This window comes from Mauremys reevesii, linkage group 1 (genome assembly GCF_016161935.1).
Source record: "Mauremys reevesii isolate NIE-2019 linkage group 1, ASM1616193v1, whole genome shotgun sequence".
NCBI lineage: Eukaryota > Metazoa > Chordata > Testudines > Geoemydidae > Mauremys > Mauremys reevesii.
Genome location: NC_052623.1, coordinates 361,525,674 through 361,543,885, shown reverse-complemented (window position 1 = coordinate 361,543,885; position 18,212 = coordinate 361,525,674). Strand labels below are relative to the sequence as shown.

Sequence of the window (18,212 nt, the reverse complement as noted above, 5' to 3'; positions counted from 1 at the left end):
AATTCCTATTTGATCCAAAATTTAGATTTTTTTTTTTTTTTTTTTTGGTGGGGGGATTGCAGAGTCAAAGGGCAATAGAAATGTACCATGAAGTTAAAAATTCCAATAGAAAATTGTTTAGAAACAAATAAACCTTTCTCTGTAATATTTGCAACCCAAACACTGTAGCAATTAGAACTTGAAAGAGAAATGCATGACAAAAAAATATGACTGTAATTTAAATGACGTTCCTTAAGATCAGAGAGATGCCGAAAGTAAACATCTGGCTTAAAATGTGAAGAGTACATGAGAGTTTTTACTGTCTACATTTTAATAATTGACTGTTTCTTAGTAACATTGGTAAAGTTTTTTATTTCACCAGATAGGATTTTTAAATTGACAGTGTTCTTTTTACAGGGAATAGCACAACTAAGCTTATACAGACTTTTGAGATGTATGAACTGCTCCATTCATGTCAGTGGATGTTACATCCCCCTCCCCCACCTCAGGGCCTGAGAGCCTATGATATGTGTCAGACATGCCTATTCTCAACTCCCTGCCCCATTCTCAGCAGTGTTCTTGGTGCATGCTTCCAATGTGCCTGTTCTCAGCTCCCTGGCTAGAGGTGCAGGGCTTCCCCAGATCCTGGCTCACAGGGTGGGAAGAAGGGTCTCGGAGCTCCCATACAGTCATAGCATCCACCCAAGATCCTGGTCATAGATGCTGGAACTAGGGGTGCTCCCGCACCCCCTGGCTTGAAGTGGTTTCCATCATATCCAGAGTTTACAATTTGGTTCAATGGCTCTCAGAACCCCTACTATACAAATTGTTCCAGCACCACTGATCTTGGTACATGCACACACAACAGAGGAGAATGTGGGCTGATAGGAACCCTGTCTCTATTCTTCCTCTGCCTCCCTGCCACTCATCCCATGTCCCCTCCCCAGTGTCTCTCCCCAGTTCCTATCCCCTACCCTATCACCTGCCCCCATTTGTGGATGGTAGGGAAGAAAGGTGCTCTCATGTGCTCCCATGAGGTGCACCAGATTTCAAGGAAGTCCAAGTAACTGGATTTTAGAGCAGTTAGTCAAACTTTAAACCTTAACTCTAATAGATCTTGCAGTCTACTATAAGGGATACAAATTTGGATATTGGGATATGTTGTAGATCTGTTTGTAATAGTCTACTGTCTGTTTTTCAGGCTGGAACACAACAAACAGGATTGGGAGTCTGAGTCTCAGAGAGTAATTCAGCAGCATCAAAAGATGTCTGACATGCTGCAGGAGGAAAACAAAGGGCTTGTGTCTCAGTTAGAAGAGTATCAGAGACTGTATACAGACTCTCAAAATGAACTGCAGAAGCTGGATGCAGAAATCAAGCGCCTCAGAGACCAGCTTGCTGATTTGCATAACTCCTTCACTAAGTCTGAGGTAGCAAGAGAAGAAATGGAAAGCATGGTCAAGCAACAAGAGGCCAGCATCCAGAACTGTAAATTCAACTGTGAGCAGCTTGAGGCTGACCTGCAGGCCTCCAAGGACCTGACAAACAAGTTGCACAAAGAAATTGGTGCCAAAGATCAGAAGATTATCAGTCTACTGTCTGCCAAGGAGGAGGCAGTCATGACTGTTGTATCTGAGTTACAGCAGCAACACAGTGAAGAGGTTAAAAAGTTGGAGGACAGGCTGGGCAAGAAGGAAGAAGAGAAAGTGACCTTGGAAAATGAGAGAGAGAAAGCACTGGACAAGCTTAATCATCTCATGGAAACAATGAAGATAACCAGAGAGGAAAGTAAGCAGCAGAAGGCGCAGCTGGCTTCCTTCACCAAATGCATGTCTTCTCTGCAGGATGACAGAGACCGTGTGCTGAGAGACTATAAACAGCTGGAAGAGCGTCATCTTGTTATAATCCTGGAGAAAGACCAGTTGATTCAAGAGGCTGCTGCGGAGAATAACAAGCTCAAAGAGGAGATTCGAAGCTTCCATAGCCAAATGGATGACCTCAACTCTGAAAATGCCAAACTGGATGCAGAACTCGTGCGGTATAGGGAGGACCTGAACCAGGTGATTTCAATAAAGGATTCCCAGCAAAAACAACTCCTCAAAACACAGCTTCAGCGAATCCAAGTGCTGGAAAATGAAAAGGTCAACATAGAAGGGCATCTGAAGGAGTCTGAGCATGCTGTAGAAGATCTCAGGCAGTGTGTGGAAGCCCTGAAAGAGGACAAACAAAGCATGTCCAAAGAGATTGAGAACATGACATTCTCTCTCTCTCAGATTCAGAGCGAGATGACAGCTTTACGTGAAGAGAGACTCATCGTGGAGCTGGAGACACAATTAAAAGATCGGGAGAAGGAGGTGCAAGAGCTGAGCAGTAAGCTTGCTCTCACACAGAAGAGGGTAGCAGAACTAGAGGAGGAACTGGTCCATGTCCAAAGGAATGCAGCTGAGAAGGTGGGAGAGGCCGAGGACAAACTTAAGAATGAACTGAAGCACCTACATCATGATGCAGGGGTAATGCGGAATGAAACTGAAACAGCAGAAGAGAGGGTAGCAGAGCTGGCAAGGGACCTGATGGAAATGGAACAGAAACTTCTTACAGTCACAGAGGAGAACAAAGATCTGAAAGCCCAAATTCAGTCTTTTGGGAAGTCCATGAGCTCTCTCCAGGATAGCTGGGACCAAACCAATGAAGAGCTTCAGGTGCTGGGAAAGAAATACTCTGCAGACTTAGAGAAGCAGCAATGTCTAGTACAGAGCCTCCAGAAGGAGATGGCTCAATTACAGGAAGAGCAGCACTCCACTGCCAGAGAGAGAGACTCTCTGATGTGTGAATTGACAGCCCTGAAGAACACTGATGATAAAAAAGGCCTGTTATTTCAGCTTGAGGAACTTAACCAGCAGCTGAGAGTCAAAGATGAAGAGCTTTTCCGCTTGTCTTTGGAACTGGAGGAGTCCTCCAGTCAGGTAAAGTCCTTCTCTAGGGCCATGGCAAGCCTGCAGGATGAGAGAGACCGTCTGTTGAGTGAATTGAACAAAGCACATAGGGTGGAGGAAGTGAAGCAGCAGACAGTAGTGAACTCTTCCACCAGCCCTGCAGAAGTGCAGAGCCTGAAGAAGGCATTGTCCTCCTTACAGGATGACAGAGACAGACTGGTAAGTTCTCTTTCCCGTTCTCCCATCTTTAGGAATGTTGGCGGTAAAATTCCTAATGTTTCATTAGGGCCTCTCTTTAGAATTTTCCTTAAAACCCATGAGATCTAGGTCTGATATTTGAAATGCAAAAACATACTACCGCTTGTTGTATACCATTGTTGTGACTCCATTGTTAACTTTAAGATAATAAACTTGATTTTCAAACATAGACTCATAAAAATTAAAGGTGGGGAAACCTTTTCAACTTGCCCAGCCCATATCCTGAGGGCCAGTTCAGCACATCATAGTTTTTGATCCAATCTAATTTTAGAAGTTCCAAGCAATGCCCCTTTCTTTGGGAAACCATTGCACAACTTCATACCCCATATCCCCAGACCTCAGTCTGAACCCCTTGTTTGTCTCATCTACCTGTTTCGTCTTGCCCCAAAGACTGTCACTTCACATATGTATATGAAATAAGAAGGTAAAATTAAGGCTGAATACTAGGAAAAAGTCTTCATGACAGTAAGGTCGTCGTCGTCGTCGTCATTTAACATCGAGGCCTAGAGGCACACCACGGAGCCCAACCTGGTTGATGTCTCTAGGCACTATTGCCATACAAATGTTAAATGATGATGACAACCTTACAGTCAAGAAGACTTTTTCCTCATATTAATCCTTAATTTTCGCTTTTTAGTTCATTCAGTTAGTCCAAGTTACAACCCCTGTACCCAGGGGCGGCTCCAGGCACCAGCACGCCAAGCGCGTGCCTGGGGCGGCAAGCCATGGGGGGCACTCTGCCGGTCGCCGCGATTGCGGCAGGCAGGTTGCCTTCAGCAGCATGCCTGCAGAGGGTCCGCTGGTCCCACGGCTTCGGCGGACCTCCCGCAGGCTGCCGCCGAATTCGTGGAACCGGGGACCTCCTGCAGGCAAGCCGCCAAAGGCAGCCTGCCTGCCATGCTTGGGGCGGCAAAATGCCTAGAGCCGCCCCTGCCTGTACCACACTAGATAACTCCTCCCCTTCCTTGGTGTTTACATGTTCGTAGACTATTCTGTCTCCCCTCAGTTGCGGCTTTGCCGAGCTTCTACCTACATTGCTCTTTTAATCTTTCCTCCTGATTTAGTTTGTTGTCTTTCTGGTACACAGTGATACCCAGAATTGAACACATTAGCTGGAGAGTCCCTTACCTCAGTAAGCAGTCTGTGTGTCCACAGTATGCAGATTCTGGGACTATAATGTGTTACCTGAGGACGTTGGTTGTCAGAATCAAATTGCAAAAAAAGACTAATTTTTCTTCTGTAAAATATTTCCTCGGGAAAAGTTACTCAGCATTTTTCCAGCAAAGTATTTGGGAATATTTACTTGTCCTGTAAAGGATTGGTCTGTGAAATTCAGAGACTACATTTTATCAGTAGAGTGTAAAATAGAGGACTTAATCTATTCTTAAACTATATCCATATACTGCCTCATGCAGAGCAGATGTCTAAGCACTACTTTTCACTTACCACAGTGCCTTTCTTGGCAGTCTCCCAAAGTGTTTTGGAGACTAGTACAGGGGGTTCCAAAACGCAATCCATGTTTTGTGAATTGTGTTGCTTGTTTTTGTGTACACATCCTTGAAATTTTGCATCTGCCTGTGCATCTCCTTGTTGGATATTCTTAGATGTATGATGATGGATGTGGCATGAATACCTGAATAGAGTAGAACAGAATTAGATAGAAGTTATCACAAGATCCTTTGAAGCTTCTGTGCCTCAATTTTGTTTCCAGAGACTTTATAGCACAAGGATACAAAAAATTCTCTAAAAGTGCTGGTGTCTCTGCCTATTGGACACTGATCCAGATGCCTTCCCTCAAACTTATGGTATGCCCTGGATGAGATTATACAGTAGAACCTCAGAGTTGCAAACACCTCAGGAATGGAGGTTGTTCATAACTCTGAAATGTTTGTAACTCTGAACAAAACGTTATGATGGTTTCAAAAATTCAACTGAATCATAGAATCATAGAATCTCAGGGTTGGAAGGGACCTCAGGAGGTCATCTAGTCCAACCCCCTGCTCAAAGCAGGATCAAACCCAACTAAATCATCCCAGCCAGGGCTTTGTCAAGCCTGACCTTAAAAACCTCTAAGGAAGGAGATTCCACTACCTCCCTAGGTAACCCATTCCAGTTCTTCACCACCCTACTAGTGAAAAAGTTTTTCCTAATATCCAGCCTAAACCTCCCCCTCTGCAACTTGAGACCATTACTCCTTGTTCTGTCATCTTCTACCACTGAGAACAGTCTAGATCCATCCTCTTTGGGACCCCCTTTCAGGTAGTTGAAAGCAGCTATCAAATCCCCCCTCATTCTTCTCTTCTGCAGACTAAACAATCCCAGTTCCCTCAGCCTCTCCTCATAAGTCATGTGCTCCAGCCCCCTAATCATTTTTGTTGCCCTCCGCTGGACTCTCTCTCCAATTTATCCACATCCTTCTTGTCGTGTGGGGCCCAAAACTGGACACAGTACTCCAAATGAGGCCTCACCAGTGCTGAGTAGAGGGGAATGATCACATCCCTCGATCTGCTGGAAATGCCCCTACTTATACAGCCCAAAATGCCATTAGCCTTCTTGGCAACAAGGGCACACTGTTGACTCATATTCAGCTTTTCGTCCACCGTAACCCCTAGGTCCTTTTCTGTAGAACTGCTGCCCAGCCATTCGGTCCCTAGTCTGTAGCAGTGCATGGGATTCTTCCGTCCTAAGTGCAGGACTCTGCACTTGTCCTTGTTGAACCTCATCATATTTCTTTTGGCCCAATCCTCTAATTTGTCTAGGTCCCTCTGTATCCTATCCCTACCCTCCAGCGTATCAACCACTCCTCCCAGTTTAGTGTCATCTGCAAACTTGCTAAGGGTGCAGTCCACACCATCCTCCAGATCGTTAATGAAGATATTGAACAAAACCGGCCCCAGCACCGACCCTTGGGGCACTCCACTTGATACCGGCTGCCAACTAGACATGGAACCATTGATCACTACCCGTTGAGCCTGACCATCTAGCCAGTTTTCTATCCACCTTACCGTCCATTCATCCAGCCCATACTTCTTTAACTTGCTGGCAAGAATACTGTGGGAGACTGTATCAAAAGCTTTGCTAAAGTCCAGAAATAGCACATCCACTGCTTTCCCCTCATCCACAGAGCCGGTTATCTCATCATAGAAGGCAATTAAGTTAGTCAGGCATGACTTGCCCTTGGTGAATCCATGCTGACTGTTCCTGATCACTTTCCCCTCCTTTAAGTGGTTCAGGATTGATTCCTTGAGGACCTGTTCCATGATTTTTCCAGGGACTGAGGTGAGACTGACTGGCCTGTAGTTCCCTGGATCTTCCTTCTTCCCTTTTTTAAAGATGGGCACTACATTAGCTTTTTTCCAGTCATCCGGGACGTCCCCCGATCGCCATGATTTTTCAAAGATAATGGCCAATGGCTCTGCAATCTCATCGGCCAACTCCTTTAGCACCCTCGGATGCAGCGCATCCGGCCCCATGGACTTGTGCTCGTCCAGCTTTCCTAAATAGCCCCGAACTACTACTTTCTCCACAGAGAGCTGGTCACCTCCTCCCCATACCGTGCTGCAGAGTGCAGCTGTCTGGGAGCTGACCTTGTTTTGTCTGTGAAGACAGAGGCAAAAAAAGCATTGAGTACACTAGCTTTCTCCACATCCTCTGTCACTAGGTTCCCTCCCTCATTCAGCAAGGGGCCCACACTTTCCTTGACTTTCTTCCTGTTGCTAACATACCTAAAGAAACCCTTCTTGTTACTCCTAACATCTCCGGCTAGCTGCATCTCCAAGTGTGATTTGGCCTTCCTGATTTCACACCTGCATGCCTGAACAATACTTTTATACTCCTCCCTGGTTATTTGTCCAATCTTCCACTTCTTGTAAGCTGTTCTTTTGTGTTTAAGACGAGCAAGGATTTCACTGTTAAGCCAAGCTGGTCGCCTGCCATATTTACTTTTCTTCCTACACATCGGGGTGGTTTGTTCCTGCAACCTCAATAAGGTTTCTTTGAAATACAGCCAGCTTTCCTCAACTCCTTTCCCCGTCATGTTATTCTCCCAGGGGACCTTGCCCATCAGTTCCCTGAGGGAGTCGAAGTCTGCTTTTCTGAAGTCCAGGGTCTCTGTTCTACTGCTTTCCCTTTTTCCTTGTGTCAGGATCCTGAACTCGACCATCTCATGGTCACTGCCTCCCAGGTTCCCATCCACTATTGCTTCCTCTACTATTTCTTCCCTGTTTGTGAGCAGCAGGTCAAGAAGAGCTTTTCCCCTAGTTGGTTCCTCCAGCACTTGCACCAGGAAATTGTCCCCTACACTTTCCAGAAACTTCCTAGATTGTCTGTGCACTGCTGTATTGCTCTCCCAGCAGATATCGGGGTGATTAAAGTCACATGAGTTGCCTGCAGGCCTGGCTTCAAACAGTGTACTCTCCACACAGACTCCGCCTAAGCAGACTGCTCATGATGCTGAGGAAGATCAAGGACTCACTCAAATGATGGACACAATCAAGAAACATCTACACAGGGGCCCCATTTCTACAAAGGACCCCAACAATGACAGTCACCACAGATGCCTCTCTAATAGGCTGGGGAGCTCATTTTACTCAACACAGTCCAAGGCCAATGGTCCCCTTTGGAGTCCAACATGCACATAAACTTGCTGGAGCTAATGGCAGTCCGCCACACATGCAGTCACTTTCTACCTCTAATAAAAAACAAAGCCATCAGGATCCTCACGGACAATGTAGCGTGCATGTCTTACATAAACTGCCAAAGAGGTGCACGATCGCAATCCGTATGCACAGAAGTGATATGGCTCTGGAATTGGTACATCAGCAACAACATCCACATGTTGGCATCCTACCTGCTGGGATGCCAAAACTCAACAGCCTTAAGCCGAGATTTTGCACAGAGCCACGAATGGGAGATAGATCCCAGTGCTCTACATACAATATGCAAACGATGGGGATTCCCTACCATAGACCTCTTTGCAACAGCCCAGAATACCAAAAGACCATGATATTGCTCCAGAGCAGGATTGCGAGCCCTCTCCCTAGGCGAGGCTCTCATCATATGGGATCATAGAATCATAGAAAACTAGGGTTGGAAGAGACCTCAGGAGGTCATTTAGTCCAACCCCCTGCTCAAAACATGCGCCATTAATGTATGCATTTCCTCCGACCCCACTCTTAACCCGTGTCATACACAAGATCCAGAAAGACAAATCCAAAGTAATCATAATAGCGCCAACATGACCCAGGCAAACATGATTCCCATACCTTCTGAGATGGTGATACGCCCACCTCAAACTCTTCCTGTAATACCTCACCACCTCTCATAAGATGTGGGACGTGTCCACCATCCCAACCTCGCAGTTCTCCACCTAAAGGCCTGGCTGCTCCGTGGCTAAGATGGGTCAAGACTGCCTGTTTGGAGGAAGTAAAAGACCTATTACTAAACAGCTGTAGAACAAGTAGAAGAAACACATATATCCAGAACTGGAAACGGTTCAACACTTGGTGCCAAGATAGACAGATTTGTGCCTATATCTTGCTCGTTACCAAGGGTCCTGGGTTACATATTAGAACTTAAAAAATTGGGGCTGTCCACAAGCTCTATCAAGGTATACGTGGCGGCTGTTACAGCCTTCCACAAGAAAGTGGATGGAGTCACCATATTTGTTCACCCAACGACTAAACACTGAGAGGCATTGAGAACACTTACACCACAACAAGGAGCCTGCCATCCATGTGAGACCTCAACCTCATCTTACGCTGACTCTTGGGAAAGCCATTTGAGCGCCTCGCTACCTGCTCATTACTCCACCTGTCTATGAAGGTGGCCTTCCTCATTGCCATCACATCCGCCAGCCAGGTGAGAGAACTAGGTGCCCTAATGGCGCATCCCCCTTACACAATGTTCTTTAAAGATAAAGTTACTTTAAGACCTCACCCTAAGTTCCTACCCAAAGTCACCTCCCCCTTTCATTTGAACCAACACATTTACTTACCTGTGTATTTCAAAAATACATATGCAGACAAAAGGGAGGCATCACTTCACACATTGGACATTCACAGAACTTTGACTTTCTACATTAAAAGAACAAAAACATTTAGGAAATCATGAAACTATTTGTCTCCATAACAGAATGCTCAATAGGACAAACAGTCTCAAAACAGAGACTGTCCAAATGGATATCGGGATACATCTACCTTTGTTACCAAAAGAGTCACCTACAAGCCCCAGCAGGATTACTCTCTACCAGAGCACAGGCAGCATCTGTGGCTTTTCTCAACAATGTACCAATTACTGACATTTGCAGAGCAGCAACCTGGGCATCAGTCCGCACATTCATGAAACACTATGCTATAGAGCAACAATCAGCATCAGATGCTCGCTTTGGGCTCGCTGTGTTATCCACCATCTATAATGCAACTCTGAAGCCCCTCCCTTCCACTGAGAGAGACTGCCCAACAGGCACCTAAAGTGGAGTACCCACAGGAACGCACCTCAAAAAAGAAGAGTTACTCATCTTGTGCAGTAACTGGGGTTCTTCAAGATGGTTGTCCCTGTGGGTGCTCCACTACCCTCCCTCATCCCTATCCAATTAAAATTGGATTAGATTGAGTTCTAATCCTGTTCTCCAAAATATTTGCAACCCCTGTCAGCTTGATGTCATCTGCAAATTTTGTAAATGTACACTCTACTTTATCATCCAAGTTGTTAATGAAAATATTGAATAGTACAAGACCCAGGACATAACAATGTGGGACCCACTCACTTGATAGGTACTCCTCGTTTGACTGGGGACCGTTGGCAAGTACTCTTTGGGTATGTTTTTTTTTCCAATCAGTAGTCCACTCACTTTATACTAATTTCATGAAGACCACATTTTCATAGTTTTCTTATGAATATAGAATCGGAAAGGACCTCAAGAGGTCATCTAGCACAGTCCCCTGCACTCAAGGCAGGACTGGGTATTATCTAGACCATCACTGTCAGGTTTTTGTCCAACCTGCTCTTAAAAATCCCCTATGATGGAGATTCCACAACCTCCCTAGGCAATTTATTCCAGTTCTTAGCCACTCTGACAGGAAGTTTTTCCTAATGTCCAAACTAAATCACCCTTGCTGCAATTTAAGCCCATCGCTTCTTGTCCTAGCCTCAGAAGTTAAGGAGAAATATTTTTCTCCCTCCTCCTTGTAACAACCTTTTATGTACTTGAAAACTGTTATGTCCTCTCTGTCTCCTTTTCTCCAGACTAAACAAACCCAATTTTTTTCAGTCTTCCCTCATAGGCCATGTTTTCTAGACCTGTAATCATTTTGTTGTTCTTCTCTGGATTTTCTCCAATTTGTCCACATCTTTCCTGAAATGTGGTGCCTGGAACTGGACACAATACTCCAGTTGAGGCCTACTTAGCATGGAGTAGAGTGGAAGAATTACTTCTCGTGTCTTGCTTACAACACTCCCACTAATACATCCCAGAATGATATTCACTTCTTTTGCAACAGTGCTGACCTGTTGACTCATATTTAGCTTGTGATCTACTATGACCCCCAGAACCTCCTCCGCAGTACTCCTTCCTAGGCAGTCATTTCCCATTTTGTATGTGTGCAACTGGTCTGTAATTCCCTGGGTTGTCCTTTTCCAGTCTTCTGGAATCCCTCCCTTCTTCCATGACTTTTCAAAGATAATTGCTAATGGCTCAGATATCTCTTCAGTCAGCTCCTTAAGTATTCTAGGATACATTTCATCAGGCCCTGGTGATTTGAAGACATCTAACTTGTCTCAGTAATTTTTGACTTGTTTTTTCCCTATTTTAGACTCTCTGATCCTACTTCATTTTCACTGGCATTCACTATGCTAGACATCCAATTGCCACCAACCTTCTTGGTGAAAACTGAAACAAAGAAGTCATTGAACACCTCTGCCATTTCCACATTTTCTGCTACTGTCTTTCCCCCCCTCATTGAGTAATTGGCCTACTCTGTCCTTGGTCTTCCTCTTGCTTCTAAGGTATTTGTAGAATGTGTTCCTGTTTCCTTTTATGTCTCTAGCTAGTTTGATCTTGTTTTGTGCCTTGGCTTTTCTAATTTTGTCCCTACATACTTGTGTTATTTGTTTATATTCATCCTTTGTAATTTGACCGAATTTCCCTTTTTTGTAGGACTCAAAAAAGAGTTTTAGGTCATTGAAAATCTCCTGGTTAAGCCAAGGTGGTCTCTTGCCATACTTCCTATATTTCCTACACAGTGGGATAGTTTGCTCTTGTGCCCTTAATAATGTCTCTTTGAAAAACTGCCAACTCTCTTCAATTGTTTTTTCCCTTAGACTTGCTTCTCCTACCAACATAGTATTGTGCACATGAGTGCTTACACTGGCAAAACTTATGTCGCTTAGGGGTTGGGGGGGGCGGGTTCATAAGTGCTAGTGTAGACGTGGCATTAGAAAACGTAGTGACAGCGCTCCTCTGCCTTGGTGGGTTCTGTGCTTCCACTTGTTGTCAGAGTGCTACCGGTATGGTGCTCTGCTTTCTCCAATGTTGATATCACTCGGCTGCGTGCGTGTGTTCCCTCTGTGTGCTGTCCCAGCTCTGCGCAGATCGCTGACACAGCAAATCCCGAGAAAACCCCCAATGACCACAGAGTCCAATAAGGTACGAAGGCACATCGGCCAGGTTTATTGCCGCATTGGACACAATGATAGTTCCCCGTAAATTACTTAGTCTACCGGGCATACTACTAATATGTGCCCACGGTCAATGGACTCTGCTCAGTCAGTGGTGGGACTTTCCACTGCCCCCTCGGCCGGACAAAGACACCGCCCCAGGGATGCATTCTTATATACAAGTACAAACAAGTTACACATCACTCCTGACGTATTGAGGTGCAACCCTTCCACGTAGCAAGGTACAACCCCTCTACGTAGTAAGGTGCTGCCTCTCACCTTGTACATGTTGGTTTGAACAAAACAACTCTATCCATCATATTACCCTTTTGGCCCTGTCATTGGGATGGGTCAGCCTGTTCCTTGTTATTTGTGTGGGATGTACAAGTATGTGAATGTTCTGATATCTAGTGTTCAGTATCTTTTAGGTACGTATCTTCTTGCAGCATCAGCCCTTTCCTTGCCAGCTTCTGTGAGCAGGGCCTGCCTCTGGCTCACAGCTTAACTTTGCTTTATGTTAGCAAAGTCTTGACCATTACTTTAGTTCAGGCCTTAAGCCTCATTCCGGGCCTTGATACCAAGGTTTATATCTCAGGGCCTCCTCTTACTACACCACTTAGTGGTGGGCCGGTGTATTCCTCTCTACCTCAGAATTTCTCCATGTCCCTGGGCTTGCTGTCCACACCTTGCCTGAGCACGGTTCCTTCCAGCCTCCCTGATGAAGAAGTGGGAGGGAAGCCTCTTAGTCTCTGGTAGCCCCTCTGGGCACAGTGGCAACAAACCAGGCCCCTCAGACCTCTGGGGCACAGAAGGATTGCTCATCATGTTGGGTAGGGTTTCCCCTGCACTTCGCCTCCTGTACCTGTGGGGTTTTCCCTCCTGGTGCTTGTCAGCATCGGCACCACCCAGCTCTCCAGTAGCACACTTTCCTCCCACCGCTCCTATCACGCACGCCTAGCTGCCCGGAGGTGAGGCTTTTAACAGGTTCTGGCAGGCCTTTGATTAGCCTCTGGTGTCCTAATTAACCTAGAGTAACCGCTGTTCAGTTACCAAGGGAAAAGGGACTCGGAGCACTGACATCATGCATGCCAAGTGGCGCTGGCTGGTGATGTCAGGCTCTGCATCCCTGGACATGTTTGAACAGGTCAGCCTCATGACCCTGAACAGTTTGCAGAAATGCGTCTTCAGCTACAACAGCAACTGCAGGAGACGCCCAGTGACTACATCGTGGCCATCCTGGAGCTCAGCTCCCTGGTGGTGCAACGCCATCACCACCTGCTCCTGCTCTGACTTCCTGTAGTACTCTCCCATAGCTGTCTGGCCTGACCCTTTCACAACGTGCTTTATAGTGATTAAACTCAAGGGTATCAAGTCCTTTAGCTTAGTGAAGAGAAGGCTAAGAGGTGATGATCACAGTTTATTTACTGCTTACATGGGGAACAAATATTTGATAATGGACTCTTCAATTTAGCAAAGATGTACCAAGATCCATTGGTTGGAAGTTGAAGCTAGACAAATTCAGACTGGAAAGAAGGTGTAAATTTTAACAGGATAATTAGCTATTAGAACAACTTACTAAGGACTGTGCTGGGTTCTTTGTTTCTGGCAATTTTTAAATCAAGATTGGCCAGTTCACCAGCACTGATGCTGTTCTGAGCTGCTTTTAGCAGGACTCGTCTAGTAAGTGGTGGCTCACTCCATAAGCCCTGCCTGACTGCTGGATGTGACCACCTTCTCCAGATGCCATAGTGAAGACCACCTTAGGAATTCCTGTAAATTAATTTAAAAAACCTTGCCTGTCTATTCGGCATCAGTTACAGGATTTGTCATTCTGCTGTTTTCCTTTGATTAAAGTTGACAGAGCTGAAGAATCTGCAGCAGCAGTACCTGCAGATTGGCATGGAAACAGCTGAGATCTCTCACTTAAAGGCTCAACTGCAGGAGTATCAGCAAGAGGCTGATAAACAGTATTGTCTCCAAGAACAACTGAGGCAGGAAATGCTGTCCTGCCAACAGGAGCTCGACCAGCTCAGGTGAGAACAGCCCTTCTGCATACGGGTCCATGGGGGCAAATAATCTCCTTGACACAAGATTTGGGGGGTCCCATTGGGAATAGAGCGGATGGCTGGAGGATGAGGTCAGGTGGTTATATAAAACTGTCATTCTGGAACTCTTCTAATTTTGTTTCTTGCCTCCAGCGGTGGCTAGTATTGCATATTGCAGAGGAATGTATAACTGCCCCCATCCAATATTATACCTAATTTATACAGTACTAGAACGTGGGAGCAAATTTCTCCCTCCCCCACTGGTGACCAGTTTCTTCTCTGAGGCCCCGTAGATAGTTAACCTAATTTGTGTTACTGCAGAAGCCATCCTTACTTATGGGTAAGTAATTCTTTATTTTATTAGTTTGATGCCCAACCCATGCTGCTGTCACCCTTAACAAATGCAGTCCATAAATATTCACACAGCAGTCTGTCCTTCCCCCACAGAGCCAAAATTAACCAGCCAGTGAGAAGACTGATTTACCTTTCATCCCTGCCTTGCAGACTGACACGAGTTGTTTATCACAGTCTAGTCCAAGCTGTCTGAAGACAAAGGAAAACATATTGTCCAGGGGTACTGTAAGTGTGTAGCAGTGAACGTGCTGCAGCCCCCAAGCCAACTGCAAAATGGCTTCCTGAAACCTGCTCTGTTTAAGTCCTCAACTGTGTGAGTTGGGTGTCTCTGTCTCTAAGCAGCAGTGTCTTGTTGCAAAGAAACTCTCCTGGCACAGGTTAACTGTGGGGAGTAATGAGACTGTTCCCCTGCTAGGCCTGTGCTGGGCTTCCTGAGTACTGCAGGTGACTATGCAGGACATACTGTAGGAAGTGCCCTCTAATGTCGACTATATGTTGCTTTGCAGACAGGAGAAGGCCACATGGGAGATGCAGAACAAGAGGGCAAAAGAGCAGTACTTTATGGCCTTGGCGGACAAAGACCAGCAGCTAAGTCACTTGCAAAGGATTGTGCAAGATTGTGTGAAGTCACCCCTGTCCAAGTCGCAGGTCATAGAGGAGCAACACCAAAGGCAGGTGAGCAAGGATGGAGTTCCCTTCATATTATAGGGAAATTGGAAGCTTGGAATTCAGTCAGGGAGGAGCCAGAGTGGAGGAGTGGGGTCACAGCTAATCTGAAAGCAGGTGGGTCAAATGTATTAGAGTGGAAAGCACAAGTTTTTCTTTGAGCATCCTCTGTATGTTTCTATTCATGGGATGCACCAACTGTGCAGTGGGGATAGGTGAAAACATCTAGAAAGCAGTGCTTGTTGGAGCGTCCTTGTGTGTCCCCTTTCCCCGCCCTCACGGCTCAGAATGCTCAGAGAGTTAGAATAGAAACAGGGTGAGGGTGTGTCATATATTTCATTTACTTCCAATCACAATAGCGAGCAGATGTGGAACCTCACTCAGCTTTCTTGACCTGGGTTTTTGGAACTTTGTTCCCAGGGCTTTTTTATTCTTAAAGTCTTTTGTTTGTTTTAGTCAATTCTAGTTGGTTCTAGTTTATTTGCTCCAAATTCTGATTTTTAAATACATTTTGGCACCTGTGTGGCTGTTTGTGCTCTTGTCATGAGTCCTTGGGTCTGATATAGCAGATCAGACCTCCAAGAGACTTGCACCTCTTGTTCCGGCTGTTCTCCACATGGGCATCTGAAGTGGGAAATATGTTAAGCTTGCCCCATGGAAGGGCACTTGTCTGCTACATGTGCAGGACCTTAACACCATGGGCTAGGAAAGAGCTCCAGAACTAGCTGCAGGCAATGTTCTGCAAGGGGGGGGGGGGTCTTGCAACCAAAAAGCCCCAAATAGGGTCTCTGAGCATGGAGCATTCCAGGAGACTTGCTTCAGGCACTGATCCCCTCCAGGAGCGGCAAAAGGACCACACTTGATTCATAAAGCAGTGACCTACTTAGCTGGAGCTGAGCCTAAGGATCCACCTGGCTCAGCTCCAAAGAAGCCAGCTTCAGCCTGTCTCAGCTCACTTCTCTTTTACCCAGAACGGGAGTTACCACCACCTTTGGTAGCATCTTGGAGACTGTCAAACAAAAGGGGTTTTGCTTTAGAAAACTCTCTCCTGCTAAAGGGCGAGAGAACAAAACATGTTGTTAAAACGAAAGCCTTACTTAATACTTTACATTTCAAAGGCTTTAATTGTTTTTCCTTCTTTTCTGTATCTTTATTAAAAGATTAAAGCACTGTTTAATTATATGCTTGTCATGGTACTAAGCAGGCTGAAGTTTCTGCATGGGAAACCCAGAACCTCATTTCCAGTTGTTTAATGTTGGACAGTGACTGAGTTATGTTAACACCTTTTAGCCCATATATTCCATCAAAATTAGTTTAAGATCTATTATTTTGTGTTAGATGTAACCAATTGTCTCCAGTACTTCTACCTACTTGCTATTACTTGAAGCTCTTTTCTTGGCTAAATAAACTTATACTTGTTTTTACTGTAAACAAATCTAAGAGCTGTAAATTAAGCAGAGCAGTGATCCTGAGGTGTACCTGGAAAACTGAGGTGTACTATTCCTTTGGGAATAGTGTATCTGTGATACTGAGTGTCCAGTGGACCAGGGGCTGGGTACTACAGGGAGATGTTTGGAGGGCTCGGGGTTGGAGTGTGCCTATTGCTAACCTGCAGAAGGATAGCACAGCCTGCATGGGCTGAGAAGGGAATGCTTGCATTGCCCATGGCTGCTGGAGTCCTAGATTCATAGATAAGGCTAAGATTTTGTCTCAGATATTTTTAGTAAAAGTCACAGACAGGTCACAGGTAGTGAAGAAAAATTCATGGAAGCCTGTGACCTGTCTGTGACTTTTACTAAAAATATCTGACAAATTGGGACGCTCAGCTGCAGGATCTGCTGGGAGTGCTAGGGGGTCCCTGCCAGCTCTGGGGGTCTCCCGCTGCGTGGCAGGGGTACCCTGAAGCTACCACCCATCTCAGGTAGAAATTAAAAAATCATAGCCTTATTCATAGATTCTAAGGCCAGAAGGGGATCATTATGGTCATCTAGTATAATCTCCTGTATATCACAGGCCATAGAACTTCACCAAAATAATTCCTAAAGTATATCTTTTAGAAAAACATCCAATCTTGATATAAAAATTGTCAGTGATGGAAAATCCACCATGATCCTTGGTAAACTGTTCCAGTGGTTAATTACTTATTCATTAAAAATGTATCCCTTATTTCTGCTCTGAATTTGTGTAGCTTCAAATTCTAGCAACTGGGTCATGTTCGACCTTTCTCTACTAGATTGAAGAGCCCGTTATTCAATATTTGTTCCCCACGTAAGTACTTATAGACTGTGATCAAGTCATCCCTTCACCTTCTCTTTTCTAAGCTAAATAGATTGAGCTCCTTGTGTCTTTCAGTATAAGGCATGTTTTCTAATCCTTTTATCATTCTTGTGGCTCTTCTTTGAACCCTCTCCAACTGATAAACATCCTTCTTGAACTGTGGATGCCAGAGCAGGACACATTCCAGTAGTGGTCGCAGCAGCACTAAATATAGAGGTAAAAAATAACCTCTTTACGCCTACTTGAGATTCCCCTGGTTATGCATTAGCCCTTTTGGCCACAATGTAGAATCATAGAACTGGAAGGGACCTCGTGGCAGGACTAAGTATTATCTAGACCATCCCTGACACGTGTTTGGAGATTTTTAAGAGCAGTTTAGACAATGATGGTGATACCTAAGGTAATAGGTAATAATTGGAGATATACCAATCTCCTAGAACTGGAAGGGACCTTGAAAGGTCATTGAGTCCAGCCCCCTGCCTTCACTAGCAGGACCAATTTTTGCTCCAGATCCCTAAGTGGCCCCCTCAAGGATTGAATTCACAACCCTGGGTTTAGCAGGCCAATGCTCAAACCACTGAGCTATCCCTCCCCCCCTGCTACAACCTCCCTAGGCAATTTATTCCAGTGCTTAACCACTCTGACAGTGAGGAAACTTTTTTCCTAATGTCCAAACTAAACCTCCCTTCTTCAGTTTAAGACCATTGCTTCTAGTCCTATCCTCAAAGGTTAAGAACAATTCTTCCCCCTCCTCCTTGTAACAGCCTTTTATGTACTTGAAAACTGTTATCGTGGTCCCCTCTCAGTCTTCTCTTCTCCAGACTAAACAAACCCAGTTTTTTCAATCTTCCCTCATAGGTAATGTTTTCTAGACCTTTAATCATTTTTGTTGCTCTTCTCTGGACTTTCTCCAATTTGTCCACATCTTTCCTGAAATGTGGCGCCTGGAACCGGACACAATACTCCATCTGAGGCCTAATTAGCACGGAGTAGAGTGGAAGAATTACTTCTCGTGTCTTGCTTACAACACTCCCACTAATACATC

The 18,212-nt window shown here is 45.3% G+C and overlaps 1 protein-coding gene across 6 annotated transcripts in view; it reads left to right on the top strand.

Moving 5' to 3' along the window:
* The window catches only part of GOLGB1 (golgin B1), a 113,771-nt gene that overhangs the window by 54,558 nt on the left and 41,001 nt on the right, over nt 1–18,212 (top strand). For all 6 annotated transcript variants that reach the window (XM_039520397.1, XM_039520398.1, XM_039520399.1 and 3 more), the window contains 3 exons: nt 1,181–3,131; nt 13,680–13,858; nt 14,731–14,899. In XM_039520397.1, the coding sequence (XP_039376331.1) occupies nt 1,181–3,131; nt 13,680–13,858; nt 14,731–14,899 (2,299 nt within the window). The remainder of the gene's footprint in view (nt 1–1,180; nt 3,132–13,679; nt 13,859–14,730; nt 14,900–18,212) is intronic.